This window comes from Cupressus sempervirens, chromosome 10, assembly GCF_028749045.1.
Source record: "Cupressus sempervirens isolate cs-2001-9-10 chromosome 10, ASM2874904v1, whole genome shotgun sequence".
In the NCBI taxonomy this organism is placed as follows: domain Eukaryota; kingdom Viridiplantae; phylum Streptophyta; class Pinopsida; order Cupressales; family Cupressaceae; genus Cupressus; species Cupressus sempervirens.
Genome location: NC_143127.1, coordinates 471,432,964 through 471,451,166, shown reverse-complemented (window position 1 = coordinate 471,451,166; position 18,203 = coordinate 471,432,964). Strand labels below are relative to the sequence as shown.

General features: G+C 37.9%; 1 protein-coding gene across 3 annotated transcripts in view; it reads right to left on the bottom strand.

Moving 5' to 3' along the window:
- LOC149534736 (RHOMBOID-like protein 12, mitochondrial) overlaps positions 1-17,997 on the bottom strand; it is a 243,120-nt gene extending 225,123 nt beyond the window's left edge. For all 3 annotated transcript variants that reach the window (XM_089803136.1, XM_089803138.1, XM_089803137.1), the window contains exon 1: positions 17,481-17,997. In XM_089803136.1, the coding sequence (XP_089659262.1) occupies positions 17,481-17,824 (344 nt within the window). In that variant the 5' untranslated portion in view covers positions 17,825-17,997. The remainder of the gene's footprint in view (positions 1-17,480) is intronic.
- Positions 17,998-18,203: the final 206 nt, after the last annotated feature.

The following is an 18,203-nucleotide window of genomic DNA, read 5'->3' as shown; positions in this document are numbered from 1 at the left end:
GGATGTCTTGTCCCTCCTGAAGCCAGTTCCTCACCCTTGGTGCGTGACTATCCCCCAGAACTGTGTCGACGCAGGAGAGGGGTTTGTACCCGTATAGAGCTTTGAATTGTGTCATCCCAACGAATATGTGGTACATGGAATTGTAACAATATTCCCCTAAGTGTATCCATTTGACCCACACCTATTGCTGTGTCAAAACGTAGTTCTGAAGGTAACCTTCAAGTCACTTGTTTACAATCTTCATTTGTCCATCTGTCTGAGGATGGTAACTAGTACTTGGTGACAATTCTATCCCTGCCAAACGAAACAATTATGTTCAAAAGATACTAATGAATCGCCCATCCCAATTGCTAACAATGTTTCGGGGCAACTCGTGCAAACGAAAGACTTTTTTTAAAAATAGATCGGCAACTTGTGCAGCCTGAAAATCTGTGGGGATGGCAAAGAAATGTGCATACTTTGTCCATCTGTCAACCACCACGAAGATACAATGCTTTCCGTTCACCTTGGGAAGTCCAGTTATGAAATCCATCGAGATACTTTCCCACTTATGTTCTGGAATTAGCAGAGGTTGCAATAACTCAGCAGGTAGAGTATGTTTGAATTTGTTCTGCCGACAGACCACACATTCTCTTACATATTGCAATACATCTACTTTAAGTCCTTTCCATAAAAACTTCTCCTTGAGATGTTTATACACTTTGAGGAAGCCCAGGTGTCCTGCCAAGGGTGAGTCATGTACCTCCTTCAAGATTTTTTGCTTCAATTTAGATTCTGACACTAAAAATATCCAATTCTTATAGTAAATGATGTCATCCGCCACTTTGTACCAATCATCCTAAGTGTTGCCTTCCATTAGCTCAGAGGCAAATGTGTTTTTGGAATATTCTACCAACAAATGTTCTTTCCAGTCAGCTAAAATCTGAGTTAGCAAACAAATGGTGGTTTTCCTGGACAAAGCATCTACAACCACATTGTTCTTTCCTTTCACATATTCAATATCAAAATCAAAAGCTTGAACCTTGCTAACCCATTTTTGTTGCCTCTCATTCAAGTCCCATTGCTCCAGAAAATATCTCAAACTATTGTGATTCGTACGAACGACAAACTTGGCAATCAACAAATACTGTCGAAACTTGGTTAGTGCATGTATGATGGCCAACATCTCTGTCATAGATGGAATATAAGCGTTCTATTTGCGTAAGCTTCCTGCTCTCATACGCTATGGGGTGTCTATCTTGCATCGGTACTGCGCCAATGCCTTCTCCGGATGCGTTGCACTCCATAATAAACGATCGAGCGAAATTAGGTAAAGCATGCATGGGACAAGTGCTCATTGCTTCCTTCAGCTTGTCAAAAGTGAGTTGTACTTTTTCATTCCATTGGAAGGACCCCTTTCTTGTCAAATCTGTTAGTGGTGCACTGAGTTGAGAGAACCCCTTTACAAACCTTCGGTACTAATTGCACAGTCCAAAAGATCCTCGCAACTCTGTGAGTGATTTTGGGGGAGGCCAATCAAGGATAGCCTGAATCTTCTCCTGATGAACTTGAATACCATATTTACTAACATTTCCCAGCTACAATATTTTTGTCATACCGAATTCACACTTGGGTTGCTTGGCGAACAAAGACTGATCCTTAGGACTTTGTCCAGATGCTTCAGGTAATCTTCCCATGTCCTACTATAAATAAAAATGTCATCAAAAAACACTAGTAAGTACTTACACAATTGTTTATTGAAGATGTGATTCATGCATGACTGGAATGTAGCAGGTGCATTCATTAATCCGAACGGCATGATCAGGAACTCATAATGTCCATAGTGACAACAAAAAGCCATATTTTCCACATTTTTCTCCCTCATGCGGATCTGATGGTATCCAGAACAGAGATCTATTTTCAAAAAATAGACTACGTCATGTAATTCATCTAGCAACTCATCTATCTTTGGAATGGGATATCTATTCTTTATTGTTTTTTTTGTTCAACGCACAGTAGTCCACACACATGGGCATCGTCCCATCCTTTTTGACCAATACCACTCATGACACGAAAGGGCTAGAACTAGGACGGATTCATTGTTTCTCTTCCAGTTCTTGAATTGTCTTTTCGATCTCATCTTTGAATTTCTTGGGATGGAGGTAGGGTGTGGTTATGACCGATTTGGCTCTTGCTTCCAACTCAATAGTATGTTCAAACTCTGAATGAGGTGGTATGCCAGGAGAAATGACCATAAAAACTTTATCGTGATCGTTCAAGATATTTTGGAGATCATCATCCTCGGGATGTGTTCGTTGCCATTTTATAGGTTCTATCGAGACAAAACAGTGTACAGCCCAAGCAACGTCATCATGCCAAAAAATTGCCTCTATTCAATGTGCAGAAACTTCCCTCAGACCCTCATCTGCCATTCTGCAAAGAACAACCTTCTTTCCATCAACAACAAAAGTGAAATCCATCTGTTTGAAACTCGGAGTGTATTCATCAAGTGTCTCTTGTGTATCCATTCACTTTATGCCCAAAATAAAAGAACAAGGTGTGTGCAAGGCAGAAGAGTCCCTCTGGCAACCTTAACCTAGAATCCTACATGCGTCTCCGTCACTAGACCTCTTTGTTTCACTAGAGATGAGTTTATGAAATTTAGAGTGGCCCTGCTATCAAGCATCACCATAACCCTTTGTCCTTGAAGGGTTCCCCGTACACGAAATATCGTGCACCTCGGGCTATTGGCTAGGGCAATAGTTCCTCCACACCGCACCAATGCTACAATTCTTTCCGTACGATTCAAACAAACCATTTTGGTGTCTTCATGGGGTTGATTGTCTTCGGAGGGTATATCTTCTTGTTTGTCCTCATCATCGAACAGGACCTCAATGTAGTGGATTTTTCCTTTCCCGAGGCATTTGTGCCCAAGTTCCCATGGTCATTTGTAGTTGAAACATAGTTTCTTCCTTTGGTGCTCCTGTCTGGTAGCCTCGTCCAATGACGACTTTCTCGATGGAGCTTTGTTATCTTTATCCCTCAGAAACACTAGTGGTTTGGAATGTGAGTAACTTCGTGAGGATGACGTCGTTGATGATGCCATACTCCTTGCCTTCTTAATGGCCTCCAACAGGGTGGCAAGATTGAACCCTTTTACCCAACCCTTCAGTGGTTCTGTCAGTTTGTCCATGAAAGGCACTATCCGTCTTCTTTCAAAAATGTCCGTGACCAAAATAGAGTTTCTGAAATTCTGCAATGTATTGGTCAACCGATCCTGTTTGCCTCGATTGTGTCAAATCTTTGAAATTGAGTTTCGGATCTTTACTTTCAAATCGATCTATCAATCTCTCAATGAATTCCGCAAAGGTATTTATTTGATCATGCCCCAGTGTGATGGTGTTGTGATGCCACCATTCATGCGCAACTCCCTCCAAGTGTAAGGCCACAAACTTAATTGCTTCTTCTTCTGGCATAGGATTAAGCTAGAAGTAAGTATTTGCCTTCATTACCCACACTTGCGCAAATATGGATCCTGATTCGTCAAATGGTGATAGATTTACTTTACTCAACTTCCTCCTGAGATCATCATTAAAATATCCTCTATTTCTGCCTTCCGAATATCTCATTCTCAAATTTGCATAATCTGTTTAAGATATATCTTCCTCAAAATTTGCATTCTTCCAATCTTCTCTCAGTTGTTATTGCATTTCTTCAAAGGTTGGTTGCTTCCCTCCAGGTGGTGTCTCCATCCATGGGGGAAGACGACATGGAAGGTCAAGAGCACGTTGGATGAGGGTTTGCTTTACCCTACACCGAGTCTGCATTGTGACCATTTTGTTCTCTGGATATTTTATTGCCTACCAACTTCTTGAGAGTCTCTTCCATGAGTCGCTGAGTATCATTGATTTGTGTTTGATTCCTCGCAAGTTCTCTCAGTAGTGCCATGAGTTTGGCCGTTGTGGGTTTCGATTTGGCAGCCATTATATCAACGGAATGGGTTCTTCTTCTCTTTCGGCTATAAACTCTCATTCACTATCCATAGGCTAGCAGGAACTAGGCTCTAATACCACTGTAAAGACTCATACCTACAACTCCTCTAGAAAGCAATGTGTAGCCACTAGAATAAAGTCGTACAGTCAGCTAAGTGCAGTAGGGCAATTTGAAACATTTGTACGGATACCAAACAAGGTGTACGAACAAGGTTGAAGGCCGTACAATGCAGGTCATACGGTATGTTTATTGGACACCAAATGTGTCGTACAGTGGGAAAGAGATTATGTACAGTTGTGCAGTTAGCTGTCTGATTGTACAGAGGTATAAAAGGGGTTGTGCGGTGAAGTGAGAATGAAGTTGTATTGTGAACCGAGTAGCTGTACGGTAGGGACTATGAGACCATACGGTGAGTATATGGAGGTCGTATAGTTGGTTGGGAGGCAGTACTGCTTAGCTTGGAGGTCATACGGGTGAATAACGGTAGTTTGATGCAGGAGCATCTTGCATGGGAAAAAAATTGAAAAAAAAAAAAATTGGCAAAAAAAAAAAAATTGGAGGAGAAAGAAAGTGACGAAAATTAGAGGAGAAATAAAAAATAAATAAAAAGAGGAAAAAAAGGAGAAAAGAAAGGAAAAGGGTATTTCTATTTTCGAGGTGCATAGGTGGCATAATAGAAAAAAATAAAAAAATAAATGGTTGTCATTCCATTTATCGAGGTGTGGGTAGAATTCTAGAAAGTTATGAATATTGTAGAAGGTTATGGAAGTTGTAGAAGGTTGTGGAGGAATTCTATAAGGTTGTGGATAAGTCATGCATTGGGTGGCAAGTGCCTATTTAAGCAAGGCATATGAGCATTTCTAATCAAGCTCAAGGAGAAGCTTGAGAAGTGGAAGCTCAAGAAGGAGAAGCTCGAGGAGTAGAAGCTCAAGGAGAAGCTTGAGAAGTGGAAGCTTGAAAAGTGAAAGCTTGAGAAGTGGAAGCTCGAGAAGTGGAAGCTTGAGAAGAAGAAGCTCGAGGAGTAGAAGCTCAAGGAGAAGCTCGAGGAGGAGAAGCTCGAGAAGGAGAAACTTGAGTAGTGGAAGCTTTGAAAGGTGAAATTTGGAAGGTGTGAAAGAGAGGAGAAAGTGAAGAGTGAGTTTTCCTGAGTGTGTAAACAGAGCGCCGAATGTGAGGCAGTTTACACTTGGATCTTGGATAAAGTTGGAGAAAAGCTAGTAACTGCGGTTTAGAAACAAGGAGGTTGCTTGGTGGCTTGCGAGCACAAGTTGAGATCTCAGAGGTTTCTACCAGAGTGTGGATCTGGACTAGCTTAGGTTTGGATTGGATCTTGAGAGATCTTGTAAAAATGTTATTGTAATTGCTAAGGATTTTCAAGTTTAATAAACTTTCCTGGGAAGCATTTATCTCTCTCTGTCTTCATATTGTTGCATTCTTGGTTGTGATTTGGTAAGGGTGGTGTGGCCCTTCGTCAGTGGTATCAGAGCAGTACTTCATCAAGTGGTATCAGAGCAGGAGTTCCTAAGCGTACAAGCAGATTGCCGAAGTGTGAGGCAGTTTGTACCAGGACCTTGGTTGGGCAAAGTTTATCAGAGCTTGTGGATTGCAGATCCATTGTCCTAAACTTGTGATGTGGTTCCTGATTGTTCGTGCGAGGTGGCAGGTTGCGATCTGACTTGCAAACAATTCAAGGTTGTCACAAGGAGCGTGGGAAGGATTTGTTGTATAGGGTTTACGAAGATCTTGGGAGATGGCTCCAAGAGGATTTGACCCTAAGATAATTGCGAAAATTCATGATATAGTGGAGAGGAATTTTTCTAAGATGATTTTTCGGTTGGATGCTAGATTAGCTGATCAAGCTAAGAAGGTCAAGGTGGAAGAGGATGGTTTTACGGATCACTTTGTGGAGCCTGATGTAGAACCTGCAGAGCAACTAGAGGTTGTTGCTGAAGATATTCCTAATGTTGTTGATGTTGGGACAGAGGTTGGTTTTCATGATCAAATGGTTGAGTCTGACATGGAGATTGTGGAGCACTCAGTCGTGGATGATCCAGTTGTTGTTGGTGACTTGTATCTTGCAAAGCATCTTGTTGTGAGCAATGAGGTTGCTAGTGTAGAGAGTTTGGCATGTGTTGATGGAGATCTACATGTGGCTGTTGATGTGGGGTTTGTTGCTATGGGTATGAATTCACTAGTTGCTGATGTGGATGAGAGTTTTCTGTTGATGAAGAATTATGTTCAGATTCTGGTGTTTGATAGAGTAATGCAGATGTGGAAGATTTGCATGGTGATTTTCTTGTCCTCGTTGAGGTGGAAACCTTTGGTGAAGATGAAGATGGTGGTAGATCTTTCTTTTTTGGTGTCAAAGTGTGGGACACACTTTTCTATCTACCGGGGGAGTCTGATGCAGGAGCATCTTGCATGGGAAAAAATTGAAAAAAAACTGAAGGAGAGAGAAAGTGACGAAAATTAGAGGAGAAATAAAAATAAATAAAAAGGGGAAAAAAAGAAGAAAAGAAAGGAAAAGGGTATTTCTATTTTCGAGGTGCATAAGTGGCATAATAGAAAAAATAAATAAATAAATGGTTGTCATTCCATTTATCGAAGTGTGGGTAGAATTCTAGAAAGTTATGAATATTGTAGAAGGTTATGGAAGTTGTAGAAGGTTGTGGAGGAATTCTAGAAGGTTGTGGATAAGTCATGCATTGGGTGGTAAGTGCCTATTTAAGCAAGGCATATGAACATTTCTAATCAAGCTCAAGGAGAAGCTTGAGAAGTGGAAGCTCAAGAAGGAGAAGCTCGAGGAGTAGAAGCTCAAGGAGAAGATTGAGAAGTGGAAGCTTGAGAAGTGAAAGCTTGAGAAGTGGAAGCTCGAGAAGTGGAAGCTTGAGAAGAAGCAGCTCGAGGAGTAGAAGCTCAAGGAGAAGCTCGAGGAGGAGAAGCTCGAGAAGGAGAAACTTGAGTAGTGAAAGCTTGGAAAGGTGAAATTTGGAAGGTGTGAAAGAGAGGAGAAAGTGAAGAGTGAGTTTTCCTGAGTGTGTAGACAGAGCGTCGAATGTGAGGTAGTTTACAGCAGGATTGTGATGGACTTGTGAGTGTGTAGACAAAGGGCCGAATGTGAGGCAGTTTACACTTGGATCTTGGATAAAGTTGAAGAAAAGCTAGTAACTGCGGTTTAGAAACAAGGAGGTTGCTTGGTGGCTTGCGAGCACAAGTTGAGATCTCAGAGGTTTCTACCAGAGTGTGGATCTGGACTAGCTTAGGTTTGGATTGGATCTTGAGAGATCTTGTAGAAATGTTATTGTAATTGCTAAGGATTTTCAAGTTTAATAAACTTTCCTGGGAAGCATTTATCTCTCTCTGTCTTCATATTGTTGCATTCTTGGTTGTGATTTGGTAAGGGTGTTGTGGCCCTTCGTTAATGGTATCAGAGCAGTACTTCATCATAGTTGCACGGAGTGTTGTGAGAGGCAGAAAGAATGATTTCAGATCTATGCAATAAATTATTAATTCCAAATTCATTAGACAATGCCAAACAAGAGTGGAGATTAGAACACAAACAACCTTCAATTAATATTTGCCAAAAGATGGTGCTCCGATTTGCCAGATTCGCACAGTGTTACAGGCGACGAAATAGGGTGAGGGTTAAATCCCACCGAAATCGGATAAACCAAATAGGTAAGATCTTTCACTTCCAAAATGACAAACAACCAAAACTCCAATAGGAATTCGCAATACAAAGAAATAATTCAAAAATGCATACCCTAAAACTACCTACAAGCCGTGCTTAAATACCCGTCGAGGGGCTTTCTGAGGGTGTACAAAGATAGCCGATAGCAACACAAACTACAGAAACAAAACAAAAATGGGTCCAAGATACATTAAATCAATCGGCCCATTAACAATAGTTTGATTAATAATTTATTTTATGATGGGAATATTACATTGCAAAGGAGGAAGCTATGCTTCACATGCAAATCTCAATGGCAACCCAATCAAAGCTATTTGAGAAAAGAAAAAATACAATGTATAGAGATTGTCTCAAATGAGGATGTAGAAGATATACATTTAGGGAAAAAAAAGCTGGACTTTCAAATAAAAAGTTGCTTGAGGACAACCAATATCTCAAATAGGATGTGATATACCCAATTAGGGACGTCAACATTTTCCTTGCTAGTGTTGTTTATAATAAAATATTAATAAGTGTAATTATTAAATATTTGAAAATAAAGTTTATTGGGGCAATTTTTTGAAAAATCTCAAAGTTAGCAAGGGATGTCCCCTCCCCATCCTCGTCATTTGAAGATTCACAAAAAAACATCACAACAAGTCGAGAATGTAAGGAAACCTTTTTGGGAATGGTCGTATGCCCCAATAATAGTCAAGGACACCATAGCTGTCCCTCAATCATCCCTAGGATGGATAGCCATCCCTAAGGGAAAAAAGAAGCATCTACCTTTTTAGAAAACATTTAAAATATTAAAATATTTGATTCTTTGCTATTGTTATGTGGGCCCCTCCTCCCAAATTCGCTCTAACATGCATTTTGGTTTGGTTTTGGCTCATTAATTGTCTTTCTCTCAGAGTAAAAACTAAAGCAGCAGCAATGAGGGTTTGAAGAAGCCATTGTAAGAAGAGAAGCAGCAGCAAGCGTAAGTGATAGAAGAGAGGGCAGTTCTCTTAATTGAAGCTTGAAAAGTCTGATTTGTTTTATTCAAAGCTTGAAGCTTGAATGGTTATTAAGTTCAAACTAGGTCAATAGAAGTATCTATGCAAGAGCTCATGGAAGGATCATCACATTGATTCAGATGTAGGTGAATGTCAACATAAACTAGGTTGCGTGTTCATATGTGTGAGGGTGACAACAAGATTCATGTTTAGGATCAGATGAAGATACACAAATTTACTCATCTAGAACTACACAAGAGGATTCAAATGAATCTCATTCCCAAAACTAGGATTTGTGCAAATCTTTTACCCTTGACTTGAGATCATGGGCACATACTACACCCTTTTGTGTTTCATAGAGGGCCTGGAGCATATGTCCCAAGGGATGTTCCATACTGCTAAGAAGGTAAAGAATTTATGTTGGCTCTGGCCTAAGTTACTGATTCGGATGCAAATGTGAGAACCAAATGCACGAATGCTATTTTAGGAGGATGTGGATATGTATGGATGCATATGTGTGTATATGTATGTATATATATACATATATGTGTGTGTAAATAAATATGTATGTATATATATACAAAGAAAGGAAAGAAATATACAAAATTGAAACATTTGATAGTATGATAATAGTAGCTTCACCAATACATATTCAATCAAATTATAAATCATATCATATATGTCTATGTTCACAACTCCAATGCAAATCATCACAATTGCAAAATAAATATTTAGTTCATGATTCAATGTTCATCAATTTGAATCCGAATCATATGGATTTGCAAAAGAATCCCCATCATCTCCAACTCCTCCAATTGTTGTAAGTTCAATATCATTTGAACCGAAAACGGTTCCACTTGTGCTAGATGCACCATGTGTCATGATGTTATCAGCATCATCATCTATGAATTTAGTAGGATCTTGAGTTGTTGAATCCAAGTTTACACACTTAGGTTCTACATCCCAAAGCTTGGTTGCCCCTTCCTGATACATCCCAATTTTTGACCTAATTTGAAATATAGTCATTGAGGTTCACACGAAGTCAATTGGCAGTTTAATTTGTTATAATGGTAAGATAGTCGTTATGATTTCAAGTGAAGATAACATGCTAGTTGATCGTTAATCACGAATTCATGGAATTGAGATGAAGGTTAATCGTTATGATTATTTATGATTAAATAATTTATAATTTAATTACGGAGAAATTCCTTATCGGAAACATGTCGAAAGGGTGGTAGCATTGTCAAAAAAGAATTAGGAAGGAGCATCACCATCACTGAGCAAATGGGTTGAGGACCTAGCGACTTGAAACAGGATACATCTACGAGACCCGCATGAGTTATTTAAATAAATAATTTAATTAAAATAATTGGGTTAAAATATGAAATGTATCTCAAAGAATTTTAATTTATCTTTCATCATATTATTTTAATAAATATTTATAAATGTGCATTTAAATATAAAAATGATTTGGCATCATTATATTTTAATGATTTAATAAAATGATGTTTACATATACATGTAAGATTACAATAATGTTCAAAATATAATATCGTTTGAATTATAATATTCAAACTATAATTTTTCAACCTTTAATTATCTTTTCTTCTTATTCTTTCCCTCTTATTTTCCTTCTTTTAAAAATTCGATTCGAGTAGTATTTGAATAATCTTCTTTGTAGCTAATGGTAGCCGAAGAGCTAAGCTCTTTCTTTTTAATAGAGTCTCTATGATCATATTTTGGGGGGGAAACAGTCTATATTCTTTCATTGCTATCGTGCCTCTCTATTCTCTGCGTTTACACATAGGGTGGAGAAACTGAGTAATATTTTCCAACTTCATTCATTGGTCTTCCGTTTTACCTTATCACCTCCATGTTTCTTATCTGCGGGTTCTGAGCAAGGAAGAGCTGATTCCAATCTTTCGGCCGCGGAATATTAGGAGCAAACTGAGGTGTCACGTAAGCAATACTGACACTGCCAAACCAAGTTTTGGATTTATTATTATTTCTTTTCATCTTGCTATGCCAGTCGGAAGTTATGTTTATCATAAAACCCAAATACTGATACCACTGAACCATGTTGTGGTTTTGTATTGCTATGCCACTCGTGTGTCATGTTTTATTCATGAAAACCAAATATTGATGCCAACTTATTACAGACTGAATCGGAGTAGGTATTTATATAGTTTTCTAGTTCATAGAGTCTATTTTCATGTCACTGAATGTTCTCTAACCATAAGATTGTATCAACCATAGATATGAAAGAAAGAAAATTATAATGATAACCATGAATTAATGAACCTATCTGAATATAATATTTGCGGTTGTGTTTCACAATTTCTTCTTCTTATTTGCTATCGGCTACATATTGATAGAGCTAAGAATAAATTATATATGTTTTTCAATCCTTTTCTCTCTGAATGAGTATCCAACCATAGCTGGTTGGGCATGTTTAATAGAGAACAATTTGTAATACTAGCTATTTGCATTCTGAAATGTAAATGAGATCATTCACCAGTATCTCTGAGTATATATATATATATCATTTGTGAATTCATTTGGCAGTTGTATTAAACTTGATTGAATACGTAAATCCACATCAATACACATGTTTTTATAAATTTTTCAAACATATTCAAAGTATTTGTAACACCAAGTAATTCACCGGCAGAGAAGCCATGAAAAGGTGAAGAGGTGGAGTTAATCTGCAAGAACGCAGAAGATAAATCAGTTATGATAAAATTAATTAATTAAACATTCAATTTTGAAATCTTTAAAGAACATAATTATGTAATCACAAAGTGTGAAATGCTGGATGTATGTAATCTTCTTGAATAATTGACAGAGTTGTCTGCTCTAAGAATTCCGAATACCTGGGATTCACCCCGCTATATAGCCAAGGAGATGGGTGATGAGGTGAGAGAAAGGAATCATCAATAATATGAATCAGTATCAAATATGACAGAACGTTTATCATTTTTTATATGAATTAATTAATAGCTCATGCATATTCCTGTTATTGTGATCTCTTGCTACCAAGTCGTATGGTGAGTTAATTACCAGGAAGCCCAGTGGATGGCAAGATGTCCCCTGTCTATTCCAGGTAGGGAGGGCCTTTCTTGTTAGAGATCGTGTGGGGATAAGTTGTGGTCCGAGGTTGGGTAGTTAAGCCCCTGGCAATGTTTCACCTCTTCCCAAGATGTCAGTCCTGCATCAGACAGAGATAAGCTATGCATTCAATTGTTTATCGGAAGCAGGTATTATCACTTTTATTTAGGAGGTAAGATTAAATTGAGTTATTTCATTGATACTGTTATTTTACTCCTAGATGCAAGAAATAAATTTATGGATTGTTTTCATTTATATGAATAGCGAATATAAGTATATTTTCTAATCTTGAGTTACTATCATAGTTAAGTAATCAGAAGGAAAGGAAGAAGCCCTAATTGATTGAGTGATAGCGGGAACCCTAAATGATATAGTGGTATCAAAAGCCCTAATTGAATCTGTGATAACGGAAGCCCTATTCGAATCAGTGGTATCAGAAGCCCTATTTGAATCAGTGGTACCGGAAGCCCTAATTGAATCCGTGGTAGCAGAAGCCCTAAGTGATATAACAGTATCAAAAGCCCAAAATGAACGAATGGTAAATGATGTCCTAATTGATACAGTGGTATGTGATGCCCTAATTTTCATTATAGTGGTATTTAATTGTAATCATCATTTGATTTGAGATAGCGGTTTTTAGATGATAGTCATCATGTGAAATTGTTATAGTGTATTTGTGGACTAACCCGGGTGGTTGCAGAACCATCCCTAGTTTGATCTCGATCTCAGTTTTTCGAGGTATGCGGTTTTCTATTTCTTTAGTAATTTCATTTGATGGTATTTCAAGTTTTTAGTTAAGAAATTTTGCCTAACTGATTTTAACAGTAAATCTTATTCACATGAACATGAATGATATAACTATCTTCCTGTGAAACGAAGTAATAATTGTATTCTTTAAGTATGTTAGAGGTTAATTTAGACCTGGGAAAACCGGATGTTACACTTTCCTATAGCAATCCTCCTTTCTTGACCAAATACGCAAGTTGCTATGAATGTAAACCAAGTCTTCAACTTTTTTTAGAGCCCAACCCATTAACCTTCACAGAGTGGATAAAGTAGTATGAACTCTAATTGCGTTCAGCAACAGAAGAACTAGCAACCTAGACAATGTTCACAATTACAAAATTAATTATTAAATTAAAACGAAAAAAAATAAAAAGCAATTTAAAGAATTGTAGAATGTAAGTGGTAAACAAAAAACAAATAAAACTTACTTGTGAGAGGATTTTGCTTGCAAGACGTTTCAGATTCTTAAATGGTTGACCATAGAGGTACCACCATGTGGTAGCTCCCATGTCACATTGGTCATTTATTGCAAGTCGACTAAATTTTGCTCCCGAAGCAAATAAGCCAAATTAAGACTCTTGCAAAATCTTTGTAGCGCCCACTTGCAACTCTTCATTCGCATATGGTGCTGCTCTATTTGGCATACTAATTAGTTCCTTGCTATAGTACCTTGGAGATAAGGCATACGAAATGAGGTGCAATAAGGTGGTCATCTTTTCACAATGATGATGAATGATTGTTTCTAGTTATTGCATAAGGCTTCACATTTTGTGGGGTCATTCTCATATGTTTGTATAGAAACCTTTACCTTCTCTATAATTGTATCCAGATTCCATGTCATCGTAGACATCCCCCAAACAAGGTTGATATGTATCAACAAAGCAGAGCATAGTCATGATATTATCCGTGAAATTTAATGCAGATTGCAAATGAACCCACCAACTGTCATCCAAGATCAATGTCTTAACTTTTTGTGCCCACACTGAATTTAAACCTTCCATATACCCAACTGGCTAGAAATAACCATTTTGCTTAATGGCCCTTGTACCTTGACAAGTCGTCTCATAGCAATAGTATGAGATACAAATCGGGTTTCAGCCACCTAAGTTAATCATAGCAATATGTCAATAAATATTAAGCAAAGTAATAAATATTAAACAATATGTCAATAAATACTAAGTTTTGCTCCTAAAGCAAATGAGCCAAATTGTGTCCTAACTTTTTTTGTGAAAGTCGCAATCTAGGAAGACTCTTGCAAAAAATTTATAGCACCCACTAGCAACTATTCATTCTCATATGGTGCTACTCTATTTGGCATACAAAGTAGTTCCTTGCTATAGTACCTTGGAGATAAGGCATCTGCAAGGAGGTGCAATAAGGTGGTCATCTTTTCACAATGATGATGAATGATTGTTTCTAGTTGTTTGCATAAGGCTTCACATTTTGTGGGGCCATTCTCATGTGTTTGTGAAAAAAAACCTTTACCTTCTCTATCATTGTATCCATGCCATCATAGACATCCCGCAAACAAGGTTGATATGTATCAACAAAGTAGAGCATAGTCATGATATTGTCCTTGAAATCTAATGCAGATTGCGCACGAACCCACCAATTGTCATCCAAGATCAATGCTTTGACTTTTTGTGCCCACTTTGAATTTGAAGCCTTCCATATACCCCACTGGCTAGAAATAATCATTTTGCTTAATGGCCCTTGTACCTTGACAAGTCGTCTCATAACAATAGTATGAGATACAAAAAGGATTTCAGCCACCTAAGTAAGTTAATCATAGCAATATGTCAATAAATATTAAGCAAACTTATACACAATTTGATAATTGAAAATAAATTAAATTTAGCAATTACAATTTACCTTCAACAATTCTACTTTGGAGAATGATCTAAATATCAATTGTGACATGTGATGCTTTGTCGCAAACATTTGCATCTCCTCTATCTCTTGGCAACATGCATGGTGTCCAAAACATACTAGCCCTCAACCAGAGCACCTACACTCCTATAATTTTTGTATTATCTATAATCACTTGGACTAAATCCTCACCACCCACCATTTCTATGGCCTCAATGAGAATTTTGAAAATGAACTATGAATCTTCCACTCCCCCTTGACAATCATCTGCCTTCAAAAACATTGCCCCTTTGAGTAACATAGTAATCACTTTAATCAATGATCAGTTTCTCATATCTTTTCATACATCTGAAACAATAGAAACACCTAAAGTTTTCCACAAATTTCTTATTGGTTGAATAGCCTTCTCTTTTTGCAATAAAGTGGTATGCATCTTTTCAAACCTAAGACTTGTGTAATGAGTCGGTGTTTTATTTATAGTTGCCACTATTTTCTTCCAATATGGTGATCTCACCAAGTTGAAAGGAAGACCTTTGGCATAGAGGGAACATGCAATTGTTTGATCAGCAAGCTCTCTTGCCTCCATTTTAAATGCAGTGTCCAATAAACCTCTTTTGTGGGCAACAGTTTCTACTTCTTCCTCTTCCACTCCCAATATAGGTGCTTGCAAGAATGGGTGTTTGGAGGATACAATTAGTTTTGTGCGTGACTATATTGTTTTCCTTAAGGATGAAGCTTCATAAAAACTTTGTTTTGATCTTTTTATCAATTTATCAACAGCTTCTTATTCAATTACAAATGAAGCTATTTGTGCATTGGACAGCCCCTTCCCATTTGTGCCTTTGCACTTTACAAATCCTTTACCAGCAGAGCCCATAAAATGAAGTTTGACCCGAGAATATGAGTTATTGAATGGTGGCAGCCATTCTTGCACAATACAGTCAAATTTCTTGCTATGCCTATAATAAGAAAAAAATTTAAAATTAAATTAGAATAAAACTATGAACATCAAGCATACAATAAAAAATGATAAAAAACTACTAAAATAGATAACTAAACCTGTTTCATTATTTATTTATTTTAATGGAAAAAACTTGAAAAAAATTATCCAATACATTAAAGAATGGGATCAAGTGCTTAACTTAGATGCTTAAAACTCCTTTGTGGAAGCTATCTCTTGCCCTACAAACAATCCTCTTCGAAAATAATCATCTTGCCTTCAAAATGGCAAAATGGAGACCAAATGAGAAGAGAGTCTAGCTACAAACAAAATGAAATGAAGAATGGTTGAATGGCCTCTTTTAGTGTCGTTCTAGGGTTTAGGAGCAAAAAATAGGTTCTAAAAGTCTTTTTTGCATGTAGTAAGTAAAGGTTTAAATGGAAAAAGCAATTATATAAAACTTTTGTTGGCTTGGGCCTGTGGAAGCGTCCGAATGTGAGTGGAAGCCACTCAAAAGCGCCTCCCATGCATCTGGAGGCAAGTGGAAGCAAGTGGTAGGCTTCCGAAGGCAAGTGGAAGCAAGTGGCAGGCTTCCACTTGCCTCCGGATGTCTAAGAGGAACTTCTGGATGGCTCCATCTCACCTCCACCTCGTAATCCGCCTACGCTTCCCAAGCAAGGATGCTCACATCGGTATCTAAGGATGTGGCTGAAGCATTTAATTTTTTTGTCAAGATCCATGTTGACGATCAAAATGGAAGTAGGGTTATTCATCTTATGCCTACACTTCACAAGAGGGTTCAATTAAATCTAGTCCCAAACCTAAAGTTTGCATGAATCTTTAACACTCAACCAGAGAACATGGGCACAAATATTAACTATTTTGTAAGGAACCTAGAGCCTATGTCCCAAGGGTTGCTTCATATTGCCAAGAAGATTTACACTGGGTAGTGTGGCAGAAGCATTTATTGACTCTGATGTAAAGGTTTGCACAAGAAGATTGCCACATTCAATTAGTTTAAATTTATAATATGGTTGGCCAAAGCATATTCTAGAGGAAATTGAAGTCACTTCCAACCACGATGTCCACAATTGTATACCCATCAGTTTTGCATGTACTTGCTATTGGGCATAACTGTAAGCTCAAATATTTCACATTGAAGAACGAATTGAGAGAATAAAACATTGTGCGAGGAATGGAGGAGGATAACTTAAGGTGGAGATATGATCATAAGGGAGAAGAATAAACTACGCACTTGGTCAAAGGAGCAATGCCAGAGATCTCGATCCAAAATAACAACGCACTTAGAAGGAGGACCATTTATCTGAGTTATAGAAGGAGCTCACAGCTGTACAAGATCAGTTTTTGGAGTTAGCAGAGTTGAAGGCAGAACGTAGTTAATTTGCGCCTGCTGGTACGGATCTTGTGAGGAAGATGGTGTTAACAAAATGTGAAGTATACTCAGGAACAAGAGCTAAAAGAAGAGCACTATCTAAAGATATGAAACAGTCCAAGTTCTCCGAACCAAGATGAAGCAGAAAAGATTCATCGGTAGGTTCTTCAGGGTTCGGATCAGCTAGAGGATCAGCAAGACAGCTAGACCACATCGTGTAGCATGCACATTCAAGTTCAAACCCTTCCACCCAACCAGGGATGTCATCTTCATCCTCCTTACTCCTTACACTTTTGGATTTATGTATTAGACTATATGGTGACTAGGATGAAGACTCCTCTAAAGAAGATGATGGCTGCAGGTAGATCAAATGTAATCAATTATTGTGTTTATGATGTAAAATTGCAGTGGACATTGATTTAGTCCTAATACATGTCCCTACAGGAATAGTCTACTTCAGTAAGAAAAGTACCGTGATAATTGTGGTCTAGCCAAAACAACTCTCAGTAAACAAACCTATTTTGACATTCTCTCTATAACATGGTTCATATCAATTAAAATGCAGTAATCTAATTCAATATATGCAATCTCTGATACATCTGTTCTTATGTACGTACTTACCTATTTCACTTGATAACGCATAATGGCCTCTGCTGATTGCCTACATATCATTGGTCACGTTTTTCTCTATAAATGGGGACGGGACAAAAATCTACAGAATGAGAAAGAAAATAACCAACCTACCCAGAATAACGTCTAAATCCGGAGGAATGTTTAATTTTCACAATCCTTTCGGCAATGAAACGCCTGATGTTGGAAAAAGCTGAAACATGTAGGAATATACCCCTAAGGCCATGCCCAGTATGGCCATTGGCTAAACTTGATGAACTGATAGCAGTCATGCCTGAAACATGTAGGAATGTGCTCCCGAAGCATTGCCTCGTATGGCCGTTGGGTAACTTTGTTGAAATGAAGGCAGCAGTTGTATTTCCCATGGGATTGATCTGTGTGGAGTAGGAATTGGCATGCACACTGTATTCACTGATCTTTTTCAAATGCCAAAGGAGCTGTCTACCGGCACTACCCATTCTTCCCCGCTCTGTTTACTTATTTTCACTCTCTTCAAACTAGAGCTACCTTGTGCCTTTAAGCATCGACTGGGGGCAAAGTAGCGCAGGCATGGTCATTTTCCCCCCTATCATCAAGTCGCTCGCTATATCAGGCAAACTGCTTGTCCTTCCGGCATGTAAACAGAAATGTACAGGTTTCCTTGATTGACAAACCGTTTAAGTGTATGCAAATTTAAATGGAAACGTACCCCTTTTTCACAACTTTACGATCTGAATACAAAACGAGTATATTTTGGTCCTTCAAAAAATAAATACAAAACCAGTTTGTTGTTGTTGTTAAAGTTGGAGAAGTTTATAACGAGTTTGTTGTTGTTGTTAAAGTTGGAGAAGTTTATAA